Source organism: Charadrius vociferus, unplaced genomic scaffold (genome assembly GCF_000708025.1).
Source record: "Charadrius vociferus isolate BGI_N301 unplaced genomic scaffold, ASM70802v2 scaffold699, whole genome shotgun sequence".
NCBI classification, from domain to species: domain Eukaryota; kingdom Metazoa; phylum Chordata; class Aves; order Charadriiformes; family Charadriidae; genus Charadrius; species Charadrius vociferus.
Window position 1 is genome coordinate 525,350 of NW_009650207.1, and position 15,582 is coordinate 540,931.

The 15,582-nt window shown below is 40.9% G+C and overlaps 1 protein-coding gene across 1 annotated transcript in view; it reads left to right on the forward strand.

The window, feature by feature from the left end:
* The window catches only part of LOC104293461 (autism susceptibility gene 2 protein-like), a 264,670-nt gene extending 254,088 nt beyond the window's left edge, over positions 1-10,582 (forward strand). Inside the window, exons 3-4 of the mRNA XM_009892964.1 lie at positions 1,391-1,492; positions 10,526-10,582. Coding sequence (XP_009891266.1) covers positions 1,391-1,492; positions 10,526-10,582 — 159 coding nt within the window. The remainder of the gene's footprint in view (positions 1-1,390; positions 1,493-10,525) is intronic.
* Positions 10,583-15,582: the final 5,000 nt, after the last annotated feature.

Consider the following 15,582-nt stretch of genomic DNA (forward strand, 5'->3'; position numbering starts at 1 on the left):
GAATGTGTATCTGGGAAATAGAGCAGAAATGTATGTCTTGTGTGCCTGCGCCTGTAAAAGAGAATGTGTGTGAATTTTTGTGTGTGCTCACGCAGCGTGTTTCTGGGAGAAGTGGAAAAAAAATGAGGAGAGAGAGAAGAAAGGGGTGGGAAGAAGGTGGTGCAGAGTTAATGGAGAAGGAACTTTTGGTCTCCAGTCATGTAATGGTGATGAGTGTGATTGTTTCTGTACGGTCTGAATAGAAATTACTATGAATGTAATAATAACAATTAGAATAAGTTAGGAGGAGTTGTTTGGTATTTGTTATGTGAAGACTGATAAGTGTACTAGGTGTCTCATAAAATACTTCATTAGGTACCTCGCCAAGTATTTTCTCTGCATTTACCTCTGCTGCCAGTATTTACATATGTGATTTTAGGTCTACATTTCTGAAATTGACTTTTTGCCAGTATTAACCTCAGGAGTAACCAGTCTTTGCAGAAAGTCAGTTCAAACAAAGCATCAATAAGGCTAAAAAAAATTTTAATCCATCCAGGCAAAATATAGGGAAAGAAAGGAAAGATATATTAAAACATTTTCAGCATTGCAGTAGATGCAGTTCATATCTTCCTCTTGCTGTATATATGTTTATGTGCTTGTGGACATGTGTGTAATGTATGTATGTGGTAAATGTTCATTCCAGTATGCTGCTGTTGTAACACGTTGACCTGCACAATCCACAGCGTAAGAGAAAGCAGATGTGTTCTCAGTCATATTGAAAATATAGTTTGTCATATTTTTTTATTTATTACAATGCCAGTAAAGTTCATTAAAGCTGGTTTGAAAGGCAAAAACAATCTGATACCTATTAAGTAGATCGTGTTGCTTTATGAACATTGAGGTTAGTCTTTGAGGTTAGTATCAGGCAATGTTGTTGGGGGCTATTCCAGCAAAAAGCCTCCCTGGAGTGATGGCTGTTCCTTCCCTTGGGAAGATTTCCATTGGTTCTGGATCCTCATTATTCTAATGCTGTAATGAGGGAGGGATTGATGCTGCACGTGCTTCGATGTGATGGTAACTTCAAAAACTGCATCTGTGGCATAAATAACTTGAGAAGTCTAGAAGTTCCCAAAATGAAGGTCTTAAACTGTGATTTCCTTGGGACATGAATGTTGCCTCCTTCTACCTGCAGGGTCTCGGCCCGCATGTGAGCTGTTGTGCACACGAGCTTGCTTGGGTCTCTGCATTCGTGGTCTCGCTGTGATGCTGCCTTGGCTCTAAGGCTGCACCGTGCCAGTGGCAGTGCTGCAAGGACCACATAAATGCTGTGCAGATGTGGGGTTGGGTTAAAGGGGAACTTACCTGAACCAGGCTAAACTCTTGCTCTCTTTGTTTTCTCTCTTTCCCGCAGCTCAAGCCAGGTCAAAACAGTTGCCGAGACAGCGACAGTGAAAGCGCCAGTGGGGAATTGAAAGGGTTCCGTCGAAGTAGCTCTCGGGAAAGACTCAGTGACGTAAGTAAAACTCCAGCAGTCAAATACTGCTCTGATTAACCCCGGTGCAGTTTTCTGAGGGGTGTAATTCATAACAGGATTTAGTTTCTGGGATGGATTGTTGCTAAAATCTCCTTCCCTTTAGGGGGTGTGAAGAGGTAACTTAGGTCTCCTGCCCCAGTTCAGTAAACTTCTTAAAGTTTGGTACAATGTCTGTCTATGTGAAAACACTCGTTCATTTTGAAATAGTTGAAGGCCATTTAATGAAGTTAAAATACTCTGCATAGTTGAGAAGTGAGATGGCCCCTTTTTACCCCAAGTGGGGAGGGAGAAGAATGTATTTCTTTGGGCTAAATACAATCTTCTTGAAAAGTATTACGAGTGTCTAGAGAGACTCAGCTAATTTATATATAATGAATTGATATAACATGGCCAACAATAGCATAAGCTCTGCCTTTATTGCTCTACCTAAACTGCTGTGGAAGGTCCTAAGATGGCAGCTCTGCAGAGAATGTTTTTCTCCATTGAAGAATGCTGGCCATTCACTGAATGACACACATGAGTTATTCGGACATATGAATGACTACAGAAATCTTTCTGTTGCTGCAATTAGATTATTATTTATTATGTGTACCATCACAATCCTTGAGTGTTTTATTCATGGCTCTGGGTCCTGTGCGCTACATGCTTTACAACATGGAATATAAAGACATCCCTGTCCTAAAAGAGTATCTAAATTGGGGATTTTGTAGGTCAGATCCTTAGCTGGTAAAAGCATGGATAGCTACATCAGTCAGACCAATTTGTATCAGCTAGCAATCTGGCCCTTCTCTTAACTAACCCACATTTTGGAAATGGGGATTTTATTGATAGCATGTCCATGTAGATTTGGATGACAGATACCAGATGGTGTCCTCTATAGGCCAATCCAATAAAACTGAATTGAGCAGACATTAAAAGAAATACCTTTGCAAAGGATACATTTCATTGTGCAAACTTAAGCCTGAAGGCACACGGCTAGTAATTTTTGCTGAATTGTATGTATCACTGGAACAGCTGCCTGATTTTTATTTTTTTTTTTCTGTGAAGGTGTGAAATCTGTAGCACTCTCTTTCCTCATCCCTTTGTCACGTTGTTTTAGAGGTCCATTCCTCCCCCAGAGCCAACCTTTACGGGTACGTTCAGCTAGACACTTCAGAGCCTGCCCTTCATAGCTGTCAGGTGAGGTCAATCTCAGGGCTGTAAGATATCTTTGGAGGAGAGTGAAACCAGAGGAGATAGTAAGTAAATGCTCTGTACAGGTAGCGGTGGATGGCAGCTGACCGTCAGCCTGTCACTGTTGCCATCCTAGCTTGCTCTGAGCCCTGTGGCAGCTGAGAAGTCACTGCAATGAACTTCACAATTACACAGCACCTTCCAGCAGAAAATTTCACAGCTCCTTACAAACATGGTTTTAATTTAGGCTTGTCGTTCCCTTGCAATGTACTGAGTGGAGAGCTCTGAGGCTTATTTGAGCTTCCCAGCAGCTCATATCGTTGCAGTGCCAGACCTGGCAGTGAGAGCAGAGTCCCGCTTCCCCTTCCACCAATCAAATACAGCTTTTCTCTGATGTTTTTGCAATACTTTCACTTTATAGAATCATTGAATAGTTTGGGTTGGAAGGGACCTTTAAAGATCATTTAGTCCCACCCCCCTGCAATGAGCAGGGACATCTTTAACTAGATCAGGTTGCTCAGGGCCCAGTCCAACCTGGCCTTGAATGTTTCCATCTACCACTCCTCCAGGCAATCTGTTCCAGTTTTTTACCACCCTCATTGTGAAATATTTCTTCTTTATATCTAGTTTAAATACTATCTCTTTTAGTCTAAAGCCATTACCCCTTGTCCTATTGCAACAGGCCTTCTAAAAAGTTTGTCCTCATCTTCCCTGTAGGCTCCCCTTTAGGTACTGGAAGGGTACTGTAAGGTCTCCCCGGAGCCTTCTCTTCTCCAGGCTGAACAACCCCAACTCTCTCAGTCTCTCCTCACAGCAGAGGGGCTCCAGCCTTCTGATCATCTCTGTGGCCTCCTCTGCCCCCCCTCCAACAGGTCCACGTCTCTCCTATGTTGGAACCCCCCAAGCTGGAGGCAGCACTTCAGGGGAGTCTCCCCAGAGTGCAGCAGAGGGGCAGAATCCCCTCCCTTGCCATGCAGGCCACGCTTCTTTTGATGCAGCCCAGGATGTGGTTGGCTTTCTGGGCTGCCAGCTCACTCCAACTTTTAATCCACGAGCATCCTCAAGCCTTTTTCGGCAGAGCTGCTCTCCATCCCTTTATCCCCAGCCTGTGTTGATACTGGGGGTTGCCCCAACCCAGGTGCAGGGCCCTGCACTTGGAGTTGTTGAACCTCATGAGGTCCACACAGGCCCACCTCTCCAGCCTGTCCAGGTCCTTCTGGATGGCATCCCATCCCTCAGGTGTGTCAACCGCACCACTCAGCTTAGTGTCGTCTTTGTCTTGGCACTATGGTGAACTAATAGGAAGTGGGGAGCAAGTATAACTTCCCTAGTGCACCTGAGAGAGGTCATAGGGATTCACAGGTTGCTCAAAAGGAACGTTATGTAAATATATGTGAAAATGTATATTTTAAAATGTTATACATAGTTTATGTTTTGCTTAGTAAGTAAGTTCCTTTATGCTTTGATAATTCATTGCAATACAAGCATGTCTCTTTGTGGTCTGGTGTTGCCAGTTCAGCTGAGATTTCAAAATCATGCGTGAGAGAACTCTCATCTCGCCTGTGTGGTGGCCTTTCCCAGACTATTTCAGTTAAGAGAAGTAAATACCCTTCTGCATTTTCTCTCTCTCCCAAACACCCCATGTTTTTAGATGACAGGGCCTTACAAAGTGGTGGTGATACTTCCACTTCCAGCTACAGATGAGCACACCTTGAACTGTCCTCTTATGCACAAAGATGCATCGAGTGCTTAATAACGTTATTTTAAATAATATCTTTAAAGGAGTGAGTTTTCTAATGATATCCACCAGTTACTGCCCAGAAAAAAACTACAGACTAAAGAGTAAGTTTTCTCTGAAGATCCTTTTCTGGTTTTACAACTGTTTTCTCAGAAAAAATAAGCAAAAAGTTGTATAGTCAACAGAAGATAGAATAAAAATATAAAATATCGCAGGCAGATTAACCCTGAAGTCAGAAAGCAAATTTTGGACATGAAATATAATGGATCTCCACCGGTGTAGCTCGACAGTATTGTAAGATTAAGCATGGCTACTGCATGGAAATATGTATAATGAAAGAAGTGCATATACTCTAGGTAGATGATCAATTTTCAAATCCCTAGTTGTAAGTAAGCTGTTGAAACAGAAATGTTAGCTTCATGAGCTTTAATACGGAGCCTAAGTGATAGCTTAGTGACAGATGCAGAATGAGGGAGATAGTATAATGAATATCCAGTTGCAAACTGACATGTCAGTGGCTTCATTCCCTCTCCTGTCAGATTATCTTTCAACTCTGCATATTGTAAATGTACCTACAATCCTTGGATAACATAGACTGATGCAAAGTGTGTTTACAAGGGATGGCTCCTTTCCAGGCTAATGAGATCCAAGCAGGTAATTTGCAGCATTTGCGAGAGAGGTGGTCAAAAATGAAAAGAAGATAATTCAATGAAAAGACCCATGTTAAACAGGAGACTTTTCTCATAATGAGGCTTGAAATAGCATCAGACAGTAGGAAAAGGAATATCCTATGTTCTTGTCAGATGCGATGCAGTGAGACTGATTTCCATCAACTCTTTTCTTTGTCCTCATCTCGCACGCATTTACACACACGCACACACCCCTCTGCGAGAGAACATAATTAGCAGAGAACTTGACCTCTGCTAGATTAGGGATAATGGTTGCTCCAATGCTCCATTGGAAACATTTGACAGTGCCCTGATACATCTCCCCGTTTGAATTTCATAAACCCATTTCTCTCTGCCTTTCTCCCCTATATAGTATTTTTTGGAATGACAACTTGTTTCTTCCTTTATGGGCAGAGGTAGCTCCAGGGGCCTAAAAGAGAGATTGGAGAGCTGCTTCTCCTTTATATATAGGGTGCTGTAGTCAGTTTAATCTCATCAAAATCTTGCCAGTAGTAGAATTCATTTTGTTGAGATTTTGCTTGGAGACAAGATGGCAGTGCTTTCTCTTTTCCTCAGCTTGGAGCTCAGTCAGCTTGTTTTCCTTATCTTTCTGTATGTATTCACTTTTAATTGAGTCTTCCCTCTTTGCAATGCATGGGGCACTTTTAAGCCACGTTTTACAAAGCAGCCAGGAGATTACTTGAGGAAAACATAAGAATCACAGCTAACCTGGATGGTAAACGCTCATATTATTCAGAGGTTCAGCCACCTTTTTACTAATCAAAAACAAATCAAAAAAACCTGATTTCTTTGGTGCGCATTCCTAAATTCTTGATCTACCACAGAACTGAAGCTCACACTCGGCTGTCTAGTCTTGTTAAAATCTGATGTCTGTGAAATGACCCTTGCTTGTGGTTTTGGTAATGACGATGCAGTGGCAGTGCAAGCCCACACTGATGGGAGAGGGCCGACAAGCTGCTTTGGGCACCCTCAGCCCTGCCTGCTGCTTCTGGTGCTGGTTGCAGGCTTGCAGCAAGGGGATGAACAGCAAAAGCCTCTCACTGTGGCTTTGTGATCATCGGCTGGGAGACAGCAGAGGTCTTCCAACTCTTCCCGCACAACAGAAGTGCGGACTGCCTGGCCTCTGCTTGCCTTTTCTGAACAAGGAGTCACAAGCTGGGAGAAATAGTTGGCACCTTTCTGTCCAGAATATTGTTCCAGTTCTAGAATAGGGAGTGGGACAGGAATCTTTCCCTTTGTCCCCTACATTAAAGGTCTCATCTTGGGCTCTCATCAAAGCTGACACACTCTTTCATGAGCACTTCCCTTTCCCCAGTGCTTTGTAGCTGTGTGCTCCTACTGCATTGCGCACTTTGTGCTTAAGAATAGATTACAGTGAGGTATTGCTGAGGAGTAAGTCCTGGAGGGCCTTGCCCACCAGGTCTGTTGCTGTCTGCTGGGGAAGAAAGGTGTCTACAGCCCCAGCAATGTCATACTGTGGACAGCTCACAGTTTCAGCCGCCAATATGGGATATTTTCAATTCTCTGTCTCCCATTCCTCCCACCTGTGTACTGAGCCCAAAGAGAGACAAATTGAGGAATGGTCTTTGGGTTATACGGTCTGAAATCCTTAGTACTTCTCCAGAATATCCCCAGTAATCTTGGCTGTATCCAAAGTGGAGTAACACCAGCAAAGAGCTCTGTATGCGTGTGTGTGCCAGAAGCTGATCAGCTGCAGTGGCTGCTTCTTTGTGTGTGTGTGTGTATGTGAGGGTGTGTATGTGTGTGTTTGTGTGTCTAAGGTTGGGTGCTTAAATGCTTTGTTGCATTATGTTAATTCCTCGGCAGTGCAATCAAATTCATGTCGTAATTAAAGCTGTCAGTTGGAAGGCAAGCCAATCGCCAAGAAAACACAGCATAACAAATGAAGTGAAATGATTCTGCGTGTAGCTATACAATGCTTCGCCAGGCATGAAATTAAATAAGTAATTTGATGTTGACATCAGAAATTGAAATGATACCCACTGTTCCTTCATTCAGTCAGACCTGCATAAACAATAGCCAGAACAAATATGTACAACACAGTCTTTCTCCCCACCCAGCTCCCCAAGTAATGCACAATATATATGCAAAATGGGTATAACTGTGCCTTCCAAGACCTCAAGGATGTAATTTTCTTTGGTACACAATAAACTAATGCTTACACGAGGATGACTACATTTACCAAAAACCCTGTTAAGTTTAAGCAAGTGACTTGCATTTTGCTGATGGGCACCTGGTGCAGGCTACTGCTGGTGGTTGTGGGAATATCAAATAGTATATCTAATGTCAAATATTGCAAAGGGTTTCGGAAAGTGAAACCATTACCTCTATTATAGGCACACTTTATATAAGAGATGTAGAACCATCCAGTGCAGGATCACGACTCAGCATGGGCTTGTAAAGATGCTGCATACACAGTATCACATTCATCAGTTGGTACCAAGGCTGGGCACTGGGTAGTAGGATCCTTTCGCTATTGGGAGTTATCAAAAAAGGTGAGAAGCTGTCTTCTTCCATAGCCCTTGCTTCAGCCTATATGCTCTGTCAACACACAGTTCACAACACAGCTGACTTAGTCATTCATGCATGTGCAATACAGTCTTTCTTACTTCAATTAAAAAGAGTTTGCAAACTGTACTATCCATATGCAGCATGCAATGTGTGAGGGGCTATATTTCCATCCGGCAAACTCAAATCCCCTGAAAATGCACAGTTGTTTCTTTTCAGTGAAAGTCATTTGATTGCTATGTTTCGACTGTCCTCCCATAGCCATTGCAGCATTGCTTTTGAAGGAATGGAAATATTCAGTGGGAAATATTTTGTTTGCTTATTCTTTTTTCTTCCTTTTTATTGTTTTGTTTTGATACTTGATCCTTCCAAAACTTGGAATAAAAAGGAGACAAAAATTACACACAGATGCAGAATGCAAACTTTGGAGCTTTCAGCCTGTAAAGTAAGTTTTAAAAATTGTGAGTGAAAGAGTGGGACTCGATTGGCATCTGTACATAGCTTCAACAAAAGCGGTTATAATGATTGCACGTGTTGTACTTTGTGGGTAGATCTCCAGCTCAAATTAAAAGAATTTAAATGGCATGAAGCACAAAGGAGAATGAGTATAGTGAAAGGCAGTATATATGATGTACTTTACCAGGAAAGTAGATGCATTAGATACTAAACTGGAGAGTGGAGAAATGGGCTTTTTACCAGATGTTGCAGAGCTGCACGCACCCAAACCCATGGTACGTGGCCCATGGAGGGGACTTTCTAGCTGGACACAGCAGCCGGCCCATGGGCTGACTGGGGCTGTGTCAGTTCCCAGGTTATTCCCAGCTGCATGGTCATGGGGACATAGAGGAAGGCAGAGCAGTCGGGATGAGCCCATGGCCATGTGTTCCCAAACCTGCACTGCCCATTCGTCTGCACCACAGTGTGATGATGCCGCAGAGGCGCTTTCAGCGACATTGTCACTGGGACCAGGTGGGTCTTGCTGTGGATGATGGTAGCAGAGGGAGCTTGAGGCCCCAGAGCAGCAAGAGTGGGGCCAGAAGGGCTTAGGCATTTACTTATTTCTGTAGGCCTCCCCTTGCACGCTGATAGCCAAATCCATAGACTGCAGATCTCAAGCGTTACAGTAGCCGCAACATCTAGAAAGTATTAAGGGGCAGGAACCACTTACCTTCCAAATTTCTGTAGCTGTTTTGTTTGTTCTTATAAGGTGTCCCAACAGAGTTTGTTGATTTTATGATATTGGTACCCTTATGACTACCAAGGTGATTTCCCCTTGCAAAGTCTTTAACTTCTAATGTCTTAAATGGGAAGGCCTTTCCCTATATGTACATAACCTCTCTAAACCTCTCTTTTTAGTAGTGCTTTGGTGAACGCACAGTAATGTTCTGATTATTTGCAATGAATTTTGTTGCTGTTAATTTTCAGTTTCTTGGCACCATCTATTTCTGCCGTGCCAAGTTCAGTAAAAGGATGCCATCAGCCCCTTGTGGGGGTTTATTTTCTTTTATGTCAGTGCTGCACTCCATGATCAGAAATCAAGAAAATGTGCTCTTAGGGTTCCCCGCAATAGTGTCTCAGAGTAGGGATGACAGTGATGCAAATCCTGTGTGTTTCCAGTGGTTTGCCCAGGCTGGTTGGGGCCCCTGTGCAGTTCCTGGTGGACACTGAGCTGTGTCATTACTTGAAGTGAGGTTGTGCTAAGGAACAGAAACAGGAATTGAGCTACGGGAATTAAAGACTGGTCATCTGGACTACCTACTGCTCACTAGAAAATTATCCTCTGCGTTTTGCTTCCATGTCCATTGACTAGCCCGGCTTGAAGTGTTGCAGGTGATAGGGCCGTAGCGTTGGGAACTATTCACCCTTTAATGTAACAGCCAGTGACCTGGATTAGGGCCGAGATGTTTAGGTCTCTCACCATGTCTCTAACAGAACCTGCTGTGTAATCCCCATTGCTTAGATGAAAAACTAATAAAACAAAACCCTTTATCTCCTTAATTCCTGTGAATGTAGAGGTTATGATCGTGTCCCACTTAAACTGAATTTCATGATGCACTTTTTTAAGCGTTTAAACCTTTTGATTATTTTCCACGGTAGTAATACTAGTTTTAATTCTTTTTATGGGTTTCAATTTTGAATCTGTTTCACACTGTAGATATTTGTTGTTTGTTTTTTCTTTTCTTTTTAAATCCTTGGTTTGGCAAACAGCATGCCCATCCAAAAGGGAAATTGTAGTGACCGCATTCTCCAGAAAATGGTACACTGACTGAAGCGGCTTCTCTGTGCCCACGCGTTCTTTACATTTCAGACTACTAATTATGTTTACAAAATGTCTCATTTTAGAAAAGCACTATGTGTGTACTAACCAGGGCCTTTCGGGAATAAATTGGCAAACAGGTCATACACTGAAAAAGTCATCCAAACCCACCGGGCTTTTTGTTTTGAAGTCAGTCTACGTTTTCTTCCTTCTCCCCCTCCCGCCTGCCCCTTTGTGGCCACAAAGCTGAGTAGCTGGAGTCCAGGGCATTGAATGTCAGCATGTCAGGGAGGCTGGTTGATGAGTGTCTGTTTAGTCTCAGTGCAGGGCGAAATGCCATCATTAATTCATTACCCAGCTGCCTGTCAAATAAATTGGCAATTACGTCCACCGCAGAAGCTTGGAATTCAGTAAATAGCACGTTACCATCTCAGAGTCGTTGAGAGATGTAAAGGGAAAAATTAAGCAACACCGTGTTTGTTTCAGTAGCAGATGACAAGGGGCAGCACATTGGTGCTGTGATGTAGTGATGAAAAGCTTGGAAAGGGCTGGTAATGAGCTGTGTGGATTGGAACGTGTTAAAAACCATCACTGACTTTCCACTTTGTCTTTGTGTTTTATTGCAGAGCTCAGCTCCTTCCAGCTTGGGAACAGGCTACTTTGTAAGTGTATCTCAACTTTAACACATGTGCCTCTGAACAGCATAGCATTACTCCTGAAACGAAAGTGCCTTATTATATGGAAACAAGCATAAATAACCAATCTCACTCTGCCCAATAGGTTAACTTATCTTTTTCTATTCCTTCCTCCACGAATGCATTGTAAGTAATGTTTCAGACATAGTGGTCAATGTTTTCCTGAACTAATCAGGTGTCATATTAATTACTACATAAATTCCAACAGTATTTAATTTACACAATTATAGCAAATAAAATGAACCATGGTCTTACCAGCTCTCTCATCTGAGATGGTAGGATCTTGATTTCCCCTTGTACCAATTCTCATTGATTCATAGACTTTAAAGAGCCCATTACGGCAGTCTTGTCTCATCTCCTGTGTGCCACGGTCCAGAGAACTTGACACTGATTTCTACCTGTTGGTTAAAAGCCCCATGTCTCACAGATGATTTTGGGAAACACAGCTGTATTTGTATTTATGCTAGATTTACATTTTATGTCATGAGAAGAGGATCAGGCCCCAGCTGGTTTGATAATTGATCAGGGTTTTTTTATTATTTATTTGCATGCCCCTTTATTGATTTAGCAATCTATATTGATACCTTTCTGTTTATTCCCACATTTATCAATATACCTTTTACTTGCACAGATAAGTTTGGGAGTAAAAAACGTTTTCTGGTCAATCCAATGCACTGTTTATTTTGCTCCAAGATTTGTATTCAAATTGCTCATACCCTGCTTCAATTGTAACTTACGCTACATTCTCCAAGCATGTCTTTTCTGCCTTTATAATATCTGTAGGAGAAATAGGGCATTATGTATGTCCAAAAACAGGTGGGTAAAATGCAGTGAGACTTTTTCTATAGCGTTGCTCTATATAGTTAATGGTATAATCAAAGTCTGCTTCTATCTTTTCATCAAACTCTGGGGAGAAGAAAACTATATAGTATTTGATTACATGATGGAAAAACTTTGTTGCTCTCTTGTCAGATTCCCAGAGAGTAATTTTCTTCCATTAGTACATGGTGAAATTTAGTCTTTTTTCATAGAGGTCTGTGATCCTATAAGAAAGTTATGGGATTAAACTGTGTACATGTGACCTCACTTGTAAAGTGTAAAATGCAAGCACAAAAATTGCTTAATACCTGGAGAAATGCCGTGTCCTGCTGGATTTACATTGGACTTCTGCACAAACTGAATGTTCGTACTTCTGCCAATGGTAAGGTCTGAAAAGAGCATTATCAGTTGAAAAACGTTTTGGGGTAGTTTTTCTAATTATACCAAAGCCCAAATCAGTGTACGGTAAGTTGTGAAACAGGAAAAAAAAATGGTTTCCTTTTTTCAGTACTTCCCCTGGTTTGTGTCCTATCTGTTTTTAAGAGGAAGGGAAAAATAATATCAAATGGCTCAACGTATGTTTGCATTAAGACTAAAAGTTGAATGTCTTTCCATAGTTCAGAGCAAATTGCTTTTCTTTGGGCACCTAAAACTCAAATCATATGAACATATACAGACATTCTCTGGAATGGGACAAATATAATATGGTATGGAAAGCTTTAACATATATAAATTAGGCTTGTTCTCCTTATAGCGGGAGCTGAATATGCACAATTTAAGAACAATGTTCAGCTTCATCTTTAGGAAGCAGAGGTAACAGAAGAAAAGCCATCTGCTGTTCCCCTGCACCATACTGTCTGTGGGTTGGTCCAGTAAAATGAAATCTGGAAGGTGTCAACATCCCCTATGCTCCAGCAAAGAGCTTGAAAGTTTCCAGTTCTCTCGAGTTAGGGATTTAGTAACAAGGAGAAGCTTGACATCTTCTAGTGCCAATGTATTGGTACTTTAAATCATACTAATTTGGATCTGTGTATGTGGCGGAGACATCCCTTATTAGGTTCCATTAATATGAGATATTTAACTGCACTGTTTCTTATGTATAGTCATAGTAATAAATTTCTTTAACTTTCTTTTTCTTTCTTCACTAATAGCTGAGTAGATAGAAAACGTCCTTCAGTTTCTACCTTAAAGTCATTTTTACACTTACACAGTCTTGAATAAAACATGGAAGGGTTTTTTCCTCCTTTTTCACTTTGGAAAATTGTTTTTAAGATTATCTTGCTTATTGTTTTAAAAAAGTCCGTAGCCTTATTAACTTACATGGGGCAAATAAAACCCAGATGTGTTTTGCGGTACCAGACAATGAGAAAAATGCTCCAGAATGATCCAATTAGCATGTGTTTCTGATAAAAGTAATTATTGTATTATCAAAGTGCAAAAGAATATGCACTTGAATTGACTTTTTCCCCAAAGCTTTTAACTAGAAAAAACTGTTAGTTTTTGTGTTCAGTCTTAACCTAGAACATCAAAATAAGGGGCATTGGTCTCAAATAAAACAATAATGGTTTTTAGTTTAATAGATAATAATAAAGCTTTTCCCTGTGAAAATTATTGATCAATATATGTTGTACTTTGGACTACAAAACATCACATACTGCAGCACACCAAAGGAAACATAGGCAAGCAGGTAAGTTAAAAAGGACTAACATTAGAGTCGCTGTCCAAGCACATCTACTACAGAAAGCAGAAACACAGATGGAAGCAGGTTTTATTCAGAAATGAATGAACACTGAAATATGGATTAAATCGTTTATATTTGTAGTTTAAATCCAAGTATTAATGGAATCTTTTTGTGTTTAGGCCACGTTACGTAGCATGCACATAATGGCAACTAATACTTGTCAGACTTTGAATCTCCTTTAAGAACCGTGCTCATGCCAGGCACTTGGGTTTGATGGGTGGAGGATCGTGTGTCTGCAATGTTTGTGGGTGCTGTGCATGCTACAGCAAAGCAAAAATTACTTTTGGATCCTTTTATTCTATGGAGAGCCTCCTGAGGCCTCTGAGTGTTTAAGGAAATGTTTGTAAACCTGACACTTCCCAGTAATACAAAATCATTTTTCTAATATCTGTAGGATAGTTCCATCCTAGTAATTCATTATGCACTTCCAGTAGTAGTGGTGAAGGCTGAAATCTTAGTTAGTTTTGTACTATAACTAGGTAAATTCTGAATGGCAAGGTTGGAGACTGGCTTCTTATGTAGTTGTTGCCTCTACGTTAGTGTTTCTTGAAAAGCAATAGGAAAAGGAAAAATTGACACGCTCTGGGGAGGGCATTCATACTGCCTGCTTTGACAACCCACCTTTGCTATGAAGTCAAGGGAGAAGGTTGGGAATCTCCATCAAGTGATTCAGCCTAACCCATACCTAACTGGGATAATCAGAACTGCCATTGAACAGACTTTCTAATGAGGTGCCTTCAGCAAAGCAGGACATATGCAAGTAACCACTGAATGAGTGTTAATGACACAAAGTTGTTGAGGAGTTCTAAGTACGTCTACAAAGTTTTCTTTTAATTAGGAGCAACTTATCTTCTACTTCTTTAACAAGTGCTAGTATGTTCAGTAGATTTTGTTGAAAAGCCATTGTCATTGTTGCTGGAATCTGTTTCACCTGTCTTAACGTCCCTTGTCAGAGAGGACACTTTCCTATCGTTTTTACATATTATTAAATCAGTAGTTAGAAAAGAAGAGACAGGTTAAAAATCAGTCTAGTTCTCCTTATAAGCCTTTTGTACTGGCCTGACTATTGATTTCTGTGGGGTCAGTCCAGTTTATGATTGGTGCATATGAAAAAAGATTGGGATGTGCTGTTAATATTGGTATGCCCTAAGAAATCATAACTAAATATTTCCTGGAAAATCTCCCAGTTGCCTTTGAAATTTTTTGCATTGCAAATTGTCATTGTCTCTCATCAAAGAGAGATTATAAAGTAGATTACATCTCATTGAGAAGCCAGATCAGAGAATTGGAAAGTAGTTAGAATTTTAGCAAAAAAGCCCACCTTTTTAGCTTTAAAGAAAAGCTATTTGAATTTGAATTACATGAATTTTTAACATTGTCCAGCTGTCTATGATTTCAGGAAGTTGGGAGAGATGTTTTAGAATATGTTTGGAGTTTCAATAATAGTAAAAACTTTTTCTCTTATCTGACTACACAGAATTATTTTTGCTAGTTTTCTTTGCACCCAGCCAAATTCACATTAAAGGTTATTGGTGATTTATTGGTTTGCAACACAAAACAGAAGAGAAATCAAAACCTAAATAACTGAGTATTTTAAGTGACAAACCCAATTCCCAAGATTGTCGGGTTCTTTGGCCATTGTACAGTTTATGGCAGGTTGTTTCCTTTTCTTCCATTGATCTGCTTCTCAAGTCTTTGCGGCAATTTCTGAGGGTTTTCTGTTCCTTTTCTTTAATGCTTATTTTTGGTTAGCACATTTTTTCCCCCAAAAGCACAGAGTTTGTGGGTTTTTCAGAGCTGGATAGGTTTTGGTAATGAGCTGGTGAGGAAAACAGTATTGGGGAGTTGGAAGGGGAAAAGAAACGCCTGTGACAATTCTTTTCCAAACAATGCTTTTGCTCCACCTTAAAAAAAAAGGAAGAAAAATGAAAAATGTGATTTGCACATGGGCTGGTGACTCAGACAAACATAAATCGTGAGCATATTCCCAAAGGCTCTAGCTAATCAGTTGTGCTATCCAATTTGGCCCTGAGTGGGTTCAGTTCAGCAGATGTTTGCGTAGTTACAGCATGCCACTGGGACACTGTGTTGTGCAATGTTGCATTACATTACTCAGAGCTCTAAAAACTCATCCCAAGGAGAATAAGTGGAGCACCAGTGGTATTAGTATAGAGATGATGGAAAACCAGTATTTGGCCTAGATAAGGACAGCTATTCCACTATGCAATAGGACTGATTTTCACCCAAGATGTTACCTTACAGAAGAAATGTGAAATTAGTTATACCAGCACGTTCTCCGGGCTTGTATTCTGAGATAGAGCCCTTACAAACATTAGATTTTCCTTCATTGCCTGGTCTATATGCAACGGCAGCAATCCTAAGTAGCCCATGTTTTCTTCTTTGAGGTGGTCAAATGCGTGGTGGTGTT